This window comes from Anopheles maculipalpis, chromosome 3RL, assembly GCF_943734695.1.
Source record: "Anopheles maculipalpis chromosome 3RL, idAnoMacuDA_375_x, whole genome shotgun sequence".
Classification (NCBI taxonomy): domain Eukaryota; kingdom Metazoa; phylum Arthropoda; class Insecta; order Diptera; family Culicidae; genus Anopheles; species Anopheles maculipalpis.
This window is the reverse complement of record NC_064872.1, coordinates 45,951,206-45,967,400: the sequence shown is the minus strand read 5'-3', so window position 1 is coordinate 45,967,400 and position 16,195 is coordinate 45,951,206. Positions and strand designations below refer to the sequence as shown.

Below are 16,195 nucleotides of genomic sequence, written 5' to 3'. Positions count from 1 at the left end.
ATGTTTTCATGTTCAACTTTCAACTTATTTTTCCATGAACAATGTACAATTTTTAATATAGTTTCCTTCATTCGTCATCTTCTCACACATATCGCTACAGCTAGGCAGTCAATCTAAACAAACACTAATGATATATTACTCTTATATTTGTTCACCATTGACTCTGTCCAATCAAACTATTGCGCTGAGGATGAAATACGAAGTAGGATGTGTGTAGATTTATTTATAATTAATTATGACGGTCCAGTGCCGTATTGTCAGATGTGTGTAGATGTTTTGCAAATAATCCGAGTATTGTTTGTAAATGGCAAAATGACACCACCAACAAGGCGTGTTTTTTTTTCCTGTGCATGGGTGTGAGGATTGATCAATATGCTGCAATTTCCAAATTTGCCAAACATTTACTTCTATAATTTGCTCACATTCTATGAGCGTCAAAGAACACAACGATGAAATCAACGAGATCTACCAACAAATCGAGTTTTGGTTTCAGCTTCAATACAGGCTAAACTAATACGGACTTTTTGAATGTGATTTAAAAGCACGTTCCAGCAATATACACATTTCAAGAGGTTATTCATTCACGCTCCTACAAAACCGTAGACTTCTAGCACTCGTATCTCAAAATCGCCAGAGGCGCAAAGCGGTGGGTTATTGAATGTTTGGCAACGGTCCGTTTTGCCAAAGCGGATGTTTTCATCCATCCAGATAGCCTGTCCCTCTCTGAAAGGTAAACCAATGTCCAACGTAAGCATATACATATATGCTACATATATATTGCTACACTTACCCGCCGCCAATAGTAATCATCTTTGAATCGGCAGCCATAAAGAGTTCTGACGCATGGCCCAAACCTGTGTCACCCTCGATGCCAACCCAAGGATATTTGGCGCGTTCCGGGTAAAGTGAAAAAAGAAACGTCTCTCCCGTCCCGAAGTAAGCTTGACGCTGTCCACGATCATCTTTTAAATTTCGCTCAAACCATCGTGACGAACAGTAAGCACCAAACACCTGGAACGAAAATAATGAAGAAACCGTTAGTTGAAAACTGTTGATCAATTTCAAATTTATTCAGATACACTTACCTCGTTGTTACACGTTTTAATCATTAGCAGAGTTGGTTCATGTTGTTCCACCCGAACGTAAAACGTTGTCAATGAACACCCATGCTCTTCAGTAGTATATAATAGAACGGGCTGATACATTGTTATTCTTACTGGCAGCCAGGACCAGAGCGTAAACAGCTATCAACGATAGAATATGCATTAGAAGCGTGTACGAATATTTGCTTTGCACACATTAATTTTAAACATTTCACGAGTAATTTTAAAAGTAGTGTTATAACATTTTATCACAAAATTAAACAATCAGCCAACATATGGCAAACACATAACTCGAATGACTGAACATAACCAGCATGCGATAGTGTAATAAAACTACATTAAACAATCAAACTTTGGCGAAATAATTAACTCAACTAATTGATAGAAATTGTTTCAAATCATAACAATAATTGCATAGATTATAGATTGTTTCAAATCATAACAATAATTGCATAGATTATAGATTGCAAATAGATTATTGCATTCATTGCATCTTATATGAATCAAAAATCAAGTTTGTATAAATTGAATAAGAAAAATCACAAATACAAAAGCAAATCATTCTCCTTTAATCCATTTAACAATAAAGCGCCATTCCATTGCCAACGCTCATGCTCATTTTAAAGCGATAAATCATCCAAGAATCACAAGGTAGAAAGCATAAGCTTTATTTAATTTTCATACATAAAAATATTTTTAAAAAACCAAATATAAAGTTCTGAACACTTTCGCTTCAACACGACTACATCTTAAAATGTCTACGGTTTAAAAATCACGTAACACAATTTCTATCTCATTAAGACACGCTAGTGTGCCCGACTTACAGAGTCCTGGTCACAAATTTTGCTTTTTATTGCTTGAATTGGAAACACTCCCATAGACAACACTCGTACATCAGGAGAATGAGCCCCCTTATCGTTAAGAGAACAATATAAATTACAAGTAATTCACCCAGTGGAGACATCCCAGAATATGTTTAAAGTTATCGAGCAAAATACCACAAAGTTTATTTCATGTTAAACACATTATTCGGATTTTAGGCATGTTTGGGCATTTTTCCACATCAACCAACGAGTCCACGAATGCAGCATGAATAAAAAATGTGAAAAAAACATATTTCAATTCATTTGTAATGTAACAGTGACAAGCGCAGATGAACTTAATGAAACTATAATACAAAAAATTACATTCAAGTGTATTAATTTCTATGCATTTGCAAATATTTTTACCAATTTATCATATCGATTATTTGGAAAGCATGGCAAAATGGATAGTGATCATAGATTCTCAATTATCTTCAATGTAAAGTGATGTTACGTTTTAAATGATTAAATAAACATGTATTTCGGATTCCTTAAACATGCACTTAAGCCCCCGGAGCAAGTTTAATGTTCCCCAAATAGACAATTATGCTGAGTTAAAGTGTGTACCGATTCGTACGACTTGTTCCAATTACAGCACATGGTTTTAAAATGAGTATTACACGTTTTAGGACGACAAGCACATAAGATGTAATATTGCATTCATCCACATATTGTACAACAGTCAATCAAGACACAGTTACAATCATACTTTAAAATATGCTTTCCATACCATTGCCCGGCAGGTTTCTAAACCTTCTCGATATTTCTGTGCTTTTCGATTGTTAGCAATGCGAGACGAAAACGTTCAATGTGTATATTGTCCCATCCCAAAAGTAATCCACCAGGAAGATAATTGAAAACAAAGAAAAGAAAAAAAATACTTCAATGTTCCCAGTTCATATGAAGCAGCAAATTCAGAAGTCGGAAAAATACGCTAAAATTATAGCCGCATAAGCAACGCTTACGATTAATATCAAAAGTTTGCTCATGCCTGATAACAGTAAAGAAAGGTTTGAAACAATGAAAATTGCCAATTTGTTTAATTTTAGCTGCACATGATCGTATAATATCAGTCGAATTTATAAACTCCACATCACATGTTTAGTTAGTCATCATTAGGCACATATTCTGTACCGAAATGTTTTTTGTTTTTATACAACTTTACGGCTCGCTTGAACAATACTCAGTAAGACTGCAGTTATTACTGTCTCTTACGATCATGAATATAACACAATCTACACTTACCTCACGTATTGTTAAGGTGTGAGACATCATTTGTACGTTGATCTGGGATTGACTCGTAGGTAAATTATCGCTAGAACGTGATCTTACCATTTGTTTTGGCCCACTTAGCACTGACTTACTTTTTAGTAGCATTTCAGTCTTCAAAAAAACTCTAGATATGTACGTAGAACTGAAAATATAGAATCATCAAACCAGTTAATTAGAATGGAACCAATAAATCCCTCATTCGTTGCGAAAAACTTATCTCACCTAAGTGCCCTTATACTAAAAGCTGTCCGCAATAGCTTTGCTGGCGAGACTGGTATGTTTTTGCAGAACTTTGGAAGGGCATTATCGATGTCATTTTTGATCGCATCCGCGTCCCAATCGGAATTACTAGCGGTAACGTATTTATGGAAAAGTATCAATATAGCCAACGATACGCGATAAAACACCTTAATGCCCTCGTGGAAAAAGCAATCCATCACCCGCACGAGATGCGGAAAAGGTAATCCACCTAGTATCCACCAGCACCAATCCATGAAGATTGATTCCGGTTTCTGTCCGTTGCACATTGTTGATAGATAATTAACAGCAGATTTCTACGACAAAAATGATGTTATAAAAAATATCCATTTTTGTTATCAACCAACCCATTTACCTACCGCATGTTTTTTGGCAATTTGCATCACAGTCTTCCAGGTGACTTCGTAAAGTAACTTCGTTTGGGTAATAAACACTTTTTCCTTAGGAGCCACCAGGCTGGCCATACAGTGGTAACATTCTTCCTCTAAAATAAAACAATTTGTAGGGAAAACTTATTATGTTTAACAAAGTAGGAAATATAAGATTATATACATGTATAGGATTTTTTATCTCACAATATTTTACCCATTCTTCCTCTTTTTCTTAGCTTAACGACCTTCTAAAGTCAAGCCGCCAGTCAGACCGACGCCGCTGTCGCCTAAACCACCGGACCGTCCCGTTTTTCGCAATCCTAAACAGTATTTGTCCAGGAATTGCTGTCAGACTGATACTAATTCAACTTACATTCACATCATTCAACAACCAGATTATGAACAACTGTTGCTGATGTCTGAGTCACAAATTTATCGTTTGGAAGCCAGCCAAATAATCTTATTGGAAGGGTGCTAATACTACTAATTGAACCTTAACAAATAATCTATTGCGCCTTTATCTTAAATATTCAAGATTGACGGTACTTGCTTCCTTTCGTACATGCCAACACAAAAAATCTGTGCTATCTGAAATCACTGCGCTTTATCGATGGAATCAAAGGATTATCGACGTAGATTACTTTAATCGATTGAAAAACGACAACCGTTAACAAGGTTATGATTTTTATGATACATACATTCTGAAATGTCGTGATGTATTCTACAGCTTCAACTTCCAAACCAAGAACCAAAATTACATCCTTCTAACACATTGAGATTAATTTAATTTTCACACGTAACAGACCGGACGGAGCTCCGGGCCGGTAGTGTAGGCGACACCGGTACCGATCTACTATAAACGGAAGGACCAGAGTTCAAACCCCATCCGGACCGTCGTCCCTTCGTAGTTTGAGGACTTGACTATCCAACTACGTTCATAGACCGGCATGACCTTTTAGAGTTCGTTAAGCCAAGAAGAAGAAGAAGAATCTTTTGTGTTTGTTTAACACTAGAACTACCGAACGACTGGTTTTTCATACCTTTCAAGTAAATTTATCTTTTATAGTTAAACAATTCTGCCGAAGTTGATGCATGACTTTTACACATTCAATAGGTGTTCATTTCTATGAATACAAAAATTTAAAGTCTAATCCAATATTGATATCAAGTTACGTAATGGGCAATTCTACCAAACCAGTCGCTTTGACTGGTGATTTGTGGAACGATGAACAACGTAATTCAATGCGAAATTCTTTTAAAAAAAGGGGATAATATATATCCGACAGACGTATTCCTTGCAATATAACTGTAAGATAGTATAAAATGTACAAGAAATAAAACAATTAAGTTAACAATTTTATGAGTAACAAAGCTGATGCTTTAATCATTTTGCTGTATACGATTTGAATCTTCGAGGTTGTAACACAACAAGGATCAACTATAGATTTATTCGATTTGATGGTTTTTCAATGCTAATGTAAGAAAAAACAAATCAAATGTTTATTAAGATAAGCATACGTACTTAAAAAAATATGAAAATATTTGTCAGATCATACAATTTCTTTAATTGGTAACCACCAGTCATTTAGACTGGTCGCGGTAGAGTTGCACGCGTAAAAATCGCGGTAGGTAGGTAAAGTATTCAATATCTACAAATAGTATGACGAAAGCAATACGGTCAGGCCAATTCTAATGGAATAAAGAATATTAATATTACGACGATTGTTGATTGATATCAACAATTGGTATGTTAATGCTCTGGTAACAGTGCTAATTCTCAATAGCAGCAGTATATGACACGATGATCGCAAACTGAATATTCATAAGATGTAGGATTATGTCAAACAAAAATACTCGTGCTAGCAAAGGCAGCTTCATTTGCCATCGTGTGGTTCGTGCCAAGAGATAATTGAAGACTCACGACGGTCGCTAAATGAATAAACGTACACATGAAATATAAGACGTATTTCGATTCTGCTATTGGGAATGATGATTGAATGTGAATGAACAAACTTGTTGGCAATTTTTTCAATAAACAAACTATTCGAACATACAATCTAACCTAAGTCCTTTTTAACTTTATCAAGCGAAAGATTTTTTGTCATGAGAATCTCATGTAACAGATTAGGTATAATTTGGCCCGATATTTAGATGACACCAACTGTAGCACTAGCGCTATATTGAACTTAAAGACGTACTTACCGGACATAAAGTGCAGCAAAATGGAAGTAATGGGGTAGAGCGTTGGGCTGTAAGTGATATCTGGACAGGCATAACCAAGCACACTAACTACGCGATCAGCCACCGCTCGGCCCTTCCGCGTTAGGTGGTAGGGCAGACAGTGTGTTGAATCTACGAACGGTGGGAGCATTATGGGCTTTTCGGGCAATTCGGTTGTACCAAAAACCTGTCAACAACACAATTACAATATTAGCCGAAGATTACAGATTTCAATGGTGGCGACGAATTCACTACACGTACCTGGTTCACCATATCCCAATAGAACCCGTCGAGCATCGTTTTGCCAACGTGATGCTGGCCACATAAAGCGGGCCATAGCTGCGAACGAATCGGTGAATTGGTGGGCCATGAGTTTTCTCTTAACACTATCTTTGCTTCTCGCTTTTTCCCCTGCTGTATGAGTGACTGCACATCTTGGAACGACTTCAAGTTCGGCTTTTTTCCTGAAACCATTAAAATAGGTTGTCAATATTGATACGTTTTATTATTTAAATTTAACTAAAGTAAATAGGTAGATTCAAAGTACTCAAACGTATACACTATTACATAATAGTTTTTACATCTGAGACTGAATTTTGTCTGTTAATATGTTGAATTGTTGAAGGCTTTTATTTATCATAATTATTTTTCCTTTTACCATACGGCGATGAGCCAATAACCAGAAACTATCTTGTAACAAAAACAAAAATTAAATAAAATGGAAATCTCACTTGCAATGTTTCTCCACAAGTTCATCATAGTTAACATATAGTTCGAAAAGCGAATAAAAAAACGGATTAAGGCAATATTTTATGCCATAACTACGGTCAGGTCGTAGATCATATGCAATCTGAAAGGTGTGGGAATATTTTTTTTTCTTTTCATTTACATAATGAAGTCAGCCCCAACGGCAAGTATGCCAAAGGGCATGTTTTAATTAGTTCAAATAAGCGCTTAATACACATAGAAACAAAAGATTTAAAAAATGTGATTTACTTGCGAAGCAGAGACTAAAATACATCGATTCGTCAAGCTAAAAACAACAAAAATCGAAATTTAAAAATAAAATAACAGCTGGGGCAAAAGAGCCACACACTTTGCGTTGATTTTATTGACAGGTAAACTATAAAAAGCGTAAACATTATTGTTCACAACCTCGGGATCTCAATTCTGGATTGGAATTCGTAGCCTAGTGGATCGGGCAGACTGGGGATCGAATGCCAGATATACTGGTCCGGATTTTCCCACTACTTCACAATGAAGCAAAATGGTATGTGCTTTTAGTGGGCTTGATCCCAAAAAAAAAAATGTGATAGGAGGCTAGAATGGAATCGGCATTAAAATCCGTGACCGAACGGTGCATTTCGGTGACACGAACCGTTCAGGAACACGAAGATTTAAACGAAAACACACATCAATTACTCAGTAGGAAATCTTAACGCCAGGTTAGAGCTAATATCTGGTCGCTATGAAATTTTTGTTAACACACAATTGGTATTGGGATGAACTAGATTTACGCCTAACATTTTCTAGTCGAAGACCTGGTCATTGTATATTTTGATGATTTTATCTAGATGCCCGTCCCGTTTTAGTTGCACTTTTAACCCAATACACAAATAATTGTCACATTTTTAGCCATTTCCAACACTTTCATAAAACGAATGTTTTTGCAATTATTATTTCTGGAGCAAAGTGTAAAAATAAGTGTAAAATGACAATGAGAGTCAATTTAACTTTTGAGTAAACTACAGTATGATTTGCTAAACGTGTCACACCAGCCCCAATTTCCGCTATTTTTCAACTGTATGACGAATCAAATGTAGGACATTTTCAAAACAATTTTTAATAGGCCTGATTACCACACACAACTTGTCAAGACAAGATGTCAAAAACGGAAAATTCGAATTATGACAGTCGTTTGTGTTGTCTGTTGGAAAAATAAACTTAACGAAATTCAAACTTACAAGTAAACTGCCAAGAATTAGTATTTTCTAACACAAACGGAGGCTGATATTTGTCAAATTGGTTTCCGTAAGCTATTCGAAACGGAAAGGCGCGAAACTCAATCGTTCCTGTGTGTCTGTAGTTCGTTTTCTTGTGCACTTCCAATCAAAATGTGAGTATTTTAATTCAGAAAGCCAGGGATGCCACTACGGGATAAAAAAATATCGTCAGGCATCTTGCTGCTCATTTGGTTCAATTTCTAATGAAATGTATTCGGGCGAAAACCTTTCTTCTAAAATATTTAAACACTTGGGAAATGTCACGATGAAAGTTGGTTGAGCAATTGCTATATTAAAATCTTTCCCGGTTCAATTTTGGTAACTCCCCTCCGCAAGAAAACGTAGCGTAGCAGCCAACATTTCTTTTTGCGTTAGTCCTTTTACGCTTTCAGACGGAAACTTTGGCTCAATCTCATTAAGAATTTCCTTCGATACACGAAAATTTTTCTGAAATCTGTATAGAACAACCTCGAGAACATATCAAAAAGGTTTTAGACAAAAGTTTTACAGGTTAAACTCACGCTTGATTAGTAAGTTCCAAAGGATCGAACATACTACGAAGCTGCCGACATTGTTTAATAGGATTTTCCGTTCTTTTATCATCAATACTGCTGTCACCGCTCACATGATTCGAAAAAAAAAAACATTTTGATACCCTAAAAATCAACTACAACGCAAAATATCTTCTCAACAAGAATGCTTTGTTAACACTCTTGGTTTTGTTTTTGTCAGTTTCATCACTTTGACAAATTGATTTTGAAGATTTAACGAAAAAGAATTGCTTAACGGCACTTGTCTGTCACAAGAACGATTTCATATGCAATTTTTTTACGTTTGTATTAACAAGTTTGTCTTGAGACTTTTCCGTTAGTAATAGATAATCAAGCCTAATATCAGCTAATTAAGTTGAATTGTATATTAACTCATTGCTATGTGTACAATGTACAAACTGTAAGAATGTACATAAAGCACCGTTTTTTTAAGCACAGAGAATCCTACCTTTCGCTGTTAATAGATGTACGTTGAAACAGGTACATTTGGTAAGTTTGGAAGATTGTAAATATTGAAGCTCTAGATACAGATCACATTCTGGATCGATATACACCGACGCACGTTGTTTGCTAAGATTTTCTAGCGATATTCCTTCTGGTGTTTTTGCAACCATTCTGAGCGGATCACACTGCCTGCACTGTTTCGTTTTTGGTGTTATTTTGTTTCACTTTTATTGTTGTCAAAGCTTTTGTTTGTTTCCTTTTGCACTAGGAGGCCCGTAATTAGCTACTAACCAAGCACCTCATTTAAAATCTTTATTTCCGTCGGACAGTAACATCACATTTCATTGGCATATGTGCATGGGTGCCGATTTATTCAACTATTACTAACTAACTAACTATTATTACTGTAATAATCAAACGCACTTCACATCATCGTCCGGTCCGAAATTATCACAAAACGACACATTCAATCACATTATTAGCTTTTTCGCAATCTTCGACCATTTTTGCTAAAACTTGTCTTTTAGACACCGCAACAACTCAAACTGTGGGACCTTTCATTTCAGCCAAAAGAAAAAAGAAAAAGAAATATCATCATGTTCTTTTATCGCCACAGTATTTGCACAATAAAACACATATCTTTCAAAAGTCAGGAATAACCGCACGCGCACGTCACCGCAAAAGCTTTTCCGAACCGTAGTATTTCGAGTGCGCGGCCCGATTAGACTGTTGGAAACATTGAGCGATCTCATATGTTGTATGGAAACGCTCGAGTAAAACAACAGTATTGGTGTTGATGGTGGTTTACTGTTTACATATTGCATGTGTCGGTGTATAGCCGCTGCCTGTGTTCTGATTGATAAGCTCTATTGATGGTTGTGAAGCGTATTGCAGCAAGCGGTTTGCCACCTTTCTTCTCACACTTTGCAACGATCTGCGCTTTGTAGTGGTGTGAGCTGCACACAATCCAATGAAGATGGATGGTGTTGATGTTTACAATATTTTCGAATACGTCTCGAACCTTATTATTAGCACCTTCCGATCTCATCCTTGTAGTAAATTTGAAAATAAACAAAACACGACTTGTATATTCATTTGATTGTTGCTTCTACTATTTGGATCATTTCTCATATTTGAACCGAGCCGTCTATACAGTTGGCTAAGCGTATTGCAATTTTTTAAAAGGTCCTATATGTCCTACACATCCTTTACAAAAGTATATAATTTGCGACCAATTAAATGATTTTCACTATCATTCGATCTAACACTGGCGCAGCACGTGCATAACTTGCAAAAATGCTGCTGATGATTAGAAGGGTGACAAACCTGGGACAACGACACATACTTCCCAATCTAATTTAATACAAATTAGCCTTAGTAGTGCCTTAGTTGGCGGATTTACATCGATTTTCCTCGCACAATAGAATTGAACTTTTTTTCCGGTTGGGTGATTTATTGAGTTTACTCCTAAAGGTTTTGAGGAGGAAGAAGGATTGAGTAAGAGGTCATAAAAACGAAAAGCAAAAGAAAAACGAACTTCCCACTGTAGGTTCATGGTAACTTTTATGGCTTATCAATAATCGTACAAATCATAATGTGTCAAAACAGTTGCCAAAAGCAAATGAAATGTTATTTTTAATCCCATATCAAAAGTTACCAACCGTTGTCGATTTACTGTCCAATGTAGTTCTTTGAAATAGGAATAGTATGCTGTAACACGACATCTATAATCTTTTGAATTATAAACCTTATCGACTTAGGCATTGGCTCATGTTTGGACCTGATCTTCTGTGCATGATCTTTAACTTACGACCAAAAATGACGATCCTAATCTTGCTTTGAATCCTATCTTTGAGTAAAACGATATTATTATGACCAAATTGGCCAAAACAAAGGACTAACAGCGGTGTATAACAAACACCTTCCTATCGTCAAGCAATTTTCCAATCACCTGTCGTTGTAAAACGATACCCATAGTTCAATTTACTGTTTGGTGCATCATTTTTTTTTTCTTCATTCAATCATACTGGTTTAACACATATTTTTATCGTCAATACGGTTGGTCACATGCTCAAACATGTTTTGCAATACATCGAAGTGCAAAAACGTGCAACATTGCATCGAACAACACACCAAACAAGTGGCGCTTATTAGTAGTTGCATGTCCAACGATGCGTCAAATGTAATCTGATAATCCTGAAAAATAAGCAGAATTGTGACAGAATTGGCTATTGTGATTTGAAAAATCAAGCATATCGCAGTTCAAAGCGTGGTAGTTCTTCACTCAAACTGCTTCAATGCGAGTTGAATTCGTTAAATATCTATAAATAATGTGTAAAATACTGATAATTACTAACTTATAGTTAGTAAGTGAATAAGTAGGTAGAAAAGTCTATGAATCTTTACTCTAATTATTTTTTTATATTATTGGCAATTGATGCAGATTAGCAGCAGTTAATATGATTGTCAGTATTTTATTTTTATAACCGTAACACGCTCTATTAAACTAATACATGCAAGATGTATCAAACGTTTTATATTTTCATATATGCAGCGATGAGATCATTTAGTTGAACCGTGATTGAACGCAGCAGCCTTTTTGCTTCTCGAAATCGATCGTCCGTTCCATCTGCATACAACACCATGCACATCTCAACACTTTGCAGTGCACTTGTTGCATTACTCATGGTTAAAAATGAAGCTTTTCAAATTGAAACACTTGTAAGCCTTGTCAGTTCCATTTCGTTCGCGATCGAACGAAAACGGACGTACACACCGTACATCTTCAATAAGGTGAATCCAATCTCACAAACACTACGTTGCATCCGTTGGTTTGTGATTTGTGACGGCTTTGAGTCCGATGTGTCAGAACGATTCTTAGCAGCGATCCATGCAAATACAGAAATAAAACAGATGAGATGATCTTTTTTATCACCACCACTAGTGTGATCACTAGATCAGCAACGCTAAAAACACACTTTGAGTGATAATATAGTAAAAAAAAGACACAGCGAGTCCCACCGTGCAGATGCGGTGGAAGCGGTGGCGGCACATTGAACGACGACGGCGGATCAGTGTGCTATAAATAATTTTGTTCAATCGGTTCGCACAAAAGCGCCATCTCAGAAATACACAAAAGTTTTGCCAAACTCAACACAAAATTAATTGTATCCTGATTATGCGAAACGTCCTACAACTACAATTTCATTTTGACAGGTACGATAGCGCTTCTTTAGTAGAAGCAGCACACAATACTGTTGGATTTTTTAGATTTATTGTACACTTTATCACACTTTTTATCATTTCTTATTCACATTAAATGCACGAACAGCAAAAGTAAGAATAACATTTTTCACTAATATAGGTTCGTAAAGTTCATCCAACTGCAAAGGATCATCGCTCTATGAGATACACACTGCAATTTCAACAGCACCGTCCTCACGTCTGTAAACTGTTCTGACACGCTGCAGCTTTGTGTGTTAAGTAAGCGACATTCTTCTACCAACACAAAGTCCAACCGATCGCTTCGTGCGTAGATGCATTCGCCTGTAAACAGCACGAACGGTTTTTCTGGTGCTTTAATTATCTTTGTTTCACCAGCTGTATCAAACCAAGATGATAATCAACTTCAAACCTCAAACATACCGACGATAGTGCACTGAATTGAGCTTCGGTTAAACTTATCTTGTACAAACAGCTTGTTCACAGCAATAGCACATTATCACAGACAGCGATATTTTGCTTCTCTTTCTTCATACCTTGCTCTAGAGAGCGTCTTGTAAAGCGATACGTTCAAAATGCTTAAAGAATTACATCTTTATATAAAATCTGCGGTATAGCTAGCTGCACTAACTAGCAGCGGCAGGACCGGGGTTCAAATCTCACTCGGAACGTCCCTCCGTAGTGAGGACTTAACTATCCAACTGCGTGGTATTATCCGCAAGTCTAGTAAGCCATTCGATGGTCGACGTGACCTAGAATATAGAAGGTCTTTACGCCAAGAAGAAAAAGAAGAAGGTAGTAACTAGCCTTACATGTTTACACACTTCCCTTGTTCTTTATGATTTATCGTTGCAATCGTCGTTGTCCATAACTGAATAGTGGTTGGCGCAAATATTGGAAACACGATTCAATTGAGTTTTGAATCTAGTAGTCCGGGTGTAAACAAAACTCAATTGCGAAACAAACAACAGTGATAACTGCGGCATTCAAGCGTGGATACGCAACTTCTTCACTTGACGGGCTTTTAATGGGAAGCTCTCCGATGGTACGCTATAGTAACGCTTCAGAGTTAAACGATCTTGATGGTAGTCTGTTTTGTCTCTGTACTAGATGATATAATACGTGTCGAAGTACATGTTGCATAAAACGTATAATGTAAAATATCCCTATTGAAGTACATCCGCACAGTTACAACTGCAGCTGGTACATACAGTTTCAGTGAGATATTCATTAATAGATCGATTGCTTTCCACTCGAAGTCAATCCATAACAGAACGCACCCTTCCTTAGCAATCAGATGCTTCTTCGGTCACAGTTTTATTCCGACGCTTGCAACTTTTCTCATCATCGTAAGATTTACCGTACAGATTTGCAACATATTCGCGCCCGGGAAGTTCGCAATGAATGTCTCTGTACTGTGTTTGTTTGTTTCTTTTTTTTTTCTTCTTACTACTCTAATTGAGTTATCGTGCCCATTTTTACGTACCGCGCACACCCTTATCACACTCACCCAGACCTTTGACTTTCATCTACTCGCACATTTCGCTCGTCGGCCGTCTGGTCTTGTTATATGTTTACCGGCTTACAAGTCAAGCATCTTCTCGCCCCTCCATATTTCTGTGTATGGTGCCCGTACCTTCGGCAGTGTGTGTGTTTGTTTCAACGCACTACCATTCGGCATTGGTTACGCGCAACATCGCTGTGATTCACGCAAGTCTCATATTGCTTTTACGCGTACGTGCTGCTCACCAATACTATCTTCCTACGCCCACGAGCATGTGTGTCAGTCACGTGGCTATAATCAGCTGATACCATCAACAACACACCCAATAGATCTCGCTTTTGAGCAATTCAGCAAAAAAAAAAAAACACAAAAACTCTGTCTCATTCCAGCTCGCATTCTCAGCTTCATTATCTAACACCGGTCCACGACAGGTCTTAGGTTTACTATTACTGTGCTACGTAGAAAATGTCATTTAAATAACAAAAAATCTTTTTATTTATTCCATGCATGCATTCCAGTTTGCATATCCGTATCAAAACAAGAACTATTTAGCTTGGAAATAAATACATAAAATTCTGATCAGCAAAATGCTAGGTAGCATTGCTTAATCTGCTTCCTGTGAAGGCATCATTAGCCGTAGCTATCGCTTTTACAAACGATCTTCTTCGCTTGTCCAGAGCCATCTGTTAGAAACATCGTGTAACATGGTTTAAACTTTGCTAAGCTTTTGCAGAGCGCTAAATTTGAATGCGGATACACTAGACAAACGTTTCCAAATGATTTAATAAACCAAATGGAAGCGATATGATGATAGTTCATATTTACAATAAAACTTTTTGCGGTCATAGTATAGTCCTAGTCCTACACGTCCTACTAACAGTGAGTTCGTGATCATATGAATATTGAACGCATTGCATAAAAACTATACAATTTAAAGAATAATTTCATGTCCAACATTATGTATTTGATGACAACGCAGACTGCTGGCAGTCACGTAACGTGGAAAATACAACATAATAACTTTGATCAACTAGAAAACACATGACTCATCGACCGTAGTAGATTCAAAAAACTTTAAATTTACTTACCAGGGGGTGTATCGGTTAGCACCGAAATGTTTGTCGTATCCACGTGCGGTGCAAATGCTTCGTAGATGTCAGATTCTTCCTCGATTCCACTCAGCTGATCGGTTCCGATAGCATTCACTGGCATGATGAAGGATTAATCGTTTGAAGTCACACTTCTGCAACGGTGTTCGCCAGTTTATAAAGCTGCTGATATTGTTTCTACATTCAATGTGCCGCAATTCGCACAATTCTTAGTAGGGTTTAAACATATGAATCACACAACACGCCTGGTTTTTCACCGATCACAACTGGGCGAAACTGAACATATGTCCCCCGTACAGAACGACACTTGCTTCATAAACAGCATGGACACACTTCATAACTTCCAGCTTCAAATCTCCAAGTAGACTCACGTACGCGACGACCAGTATGCGTAGCACGGGTTCGCTTTTCTAGCTGGCAATCTGCCTATCTGTCGTCTATCTTTACCGTATCGGAACCCGTTGTTGTTGAAGCTCAATGATAATAAAGCAAGAAGGCTCTGCGCGTTCACACTCCTCACGATAACGACGTTCGATTTTGTAGACGCACCAATACACTACGACAGGCTACTGTTTGACACACAGGATCTTCCTATGCGGTAAATGTTGGCAAAACTGCTTAGTTTTTAAACAGTACCATTGGCAAGCTGTTTTGGTTTGCGTTTCTTTCCTTCCTAACGATGTTTGATGTTTGCAATGATTGCTGCGATTATGCTAAGCAGTAAAATCTGCTTCTGCGCCCTTTTCTGTATTTCTTGTAAAGGTTACGTACGATTTTGGTTTGACTAGAGCTAGATTCTCCTTTTTCTTGAGCAGTTTGCGCAGTTACAGTTTATGATTAAATCACACCTTCTTGAAGATATCGCCACAACTGGTCACAGACTTCTATCCACTTTCACGCAATGTTTCACGCAGCTCGACCGCTTGCAGATTGTAAATGTGCTGAAGTCGCAAATCTTTATGGGGACACTAGTACCCCTGGCCGAATACGAAATGCATGCATCTCGTTGCGAAATTGTTCAATAACGTCTATGTGAGATCTTCGAAGAGCATGATGAAACCTGTCAAAAAAATAATAAGCATTTTATTAGCGGAATTATTAACAGCAGCAAATTATACTAAAACGCTCACTTTCATAGACTTAATTATTTTTACCATCTATCCCTCGATCAGTAGAATTGTGACACATGGTTGTAAATGAAATGGAAATCCCAATATATGAGTGTGAAAGTGCCTATCTATCTGCGTCACTACCGTCACTACATCGATGGATATG

General features: G+C 37.2%; 1 protein-coding gene across 4 annotated transcripts; it reads right to left on the bottom strand.

Moving 5' to 3' along the window:
- Positions 1 to 381: 381 nt before the first annotated feature.
- On the bottom strand, positions 382 to 15,059 carry LOC126564374 (GTPase-activating protein skywalker). 4 transcript variants are annotated; one of them, XM_050221404.1, is made up of 10 exons: positions 14,900 to 15,059; positions 6,349 to 6,551; positions 6,070 to 6,274; positions 3,856 to 3,980; positions 3,461 to 3,792; positions 3,212 to 3,380; positions 1,928 to 2,014; positions 1,086 to 1,244; positions 791 to 1,011; positions 382 to 723 (listed from the first exon to the last, which is right to left on the bottom strand). In XM_050221404.1, the coding sequence occupies exons 1-10, from the start codon at positions 15,021 to 15,023 to the stop codon at positions 582 to 584; spliced, it is 1,767 nt and encodes a 588-aa protein (XP_050077361.1). In that variant the 5' UTR covers positions 15,024 to 15,059; the 3' UTR covers positions 382 to 581. The 4 variants fall into 4 exon arrangements, with proteins under 4 accessions (XP_050077361.1, XP_050077362.1, XP_050077360.1 ...); XM_050221405.1 differs by lacking the exons at positions 1,928 to 2,014; positions 14,900 to 15,059 and adding exons at positions 2,697 to 2,732; positions 9,090 to 9,257; XM_050221403.1 differs by lacking the exon at positions 14,900 to 15,059 and adding an exon at positions 9,090 to 9,257.
- Between the last annotated feature and the right edge of the window lie 1,136 nt (positions 15,060 to 16,195).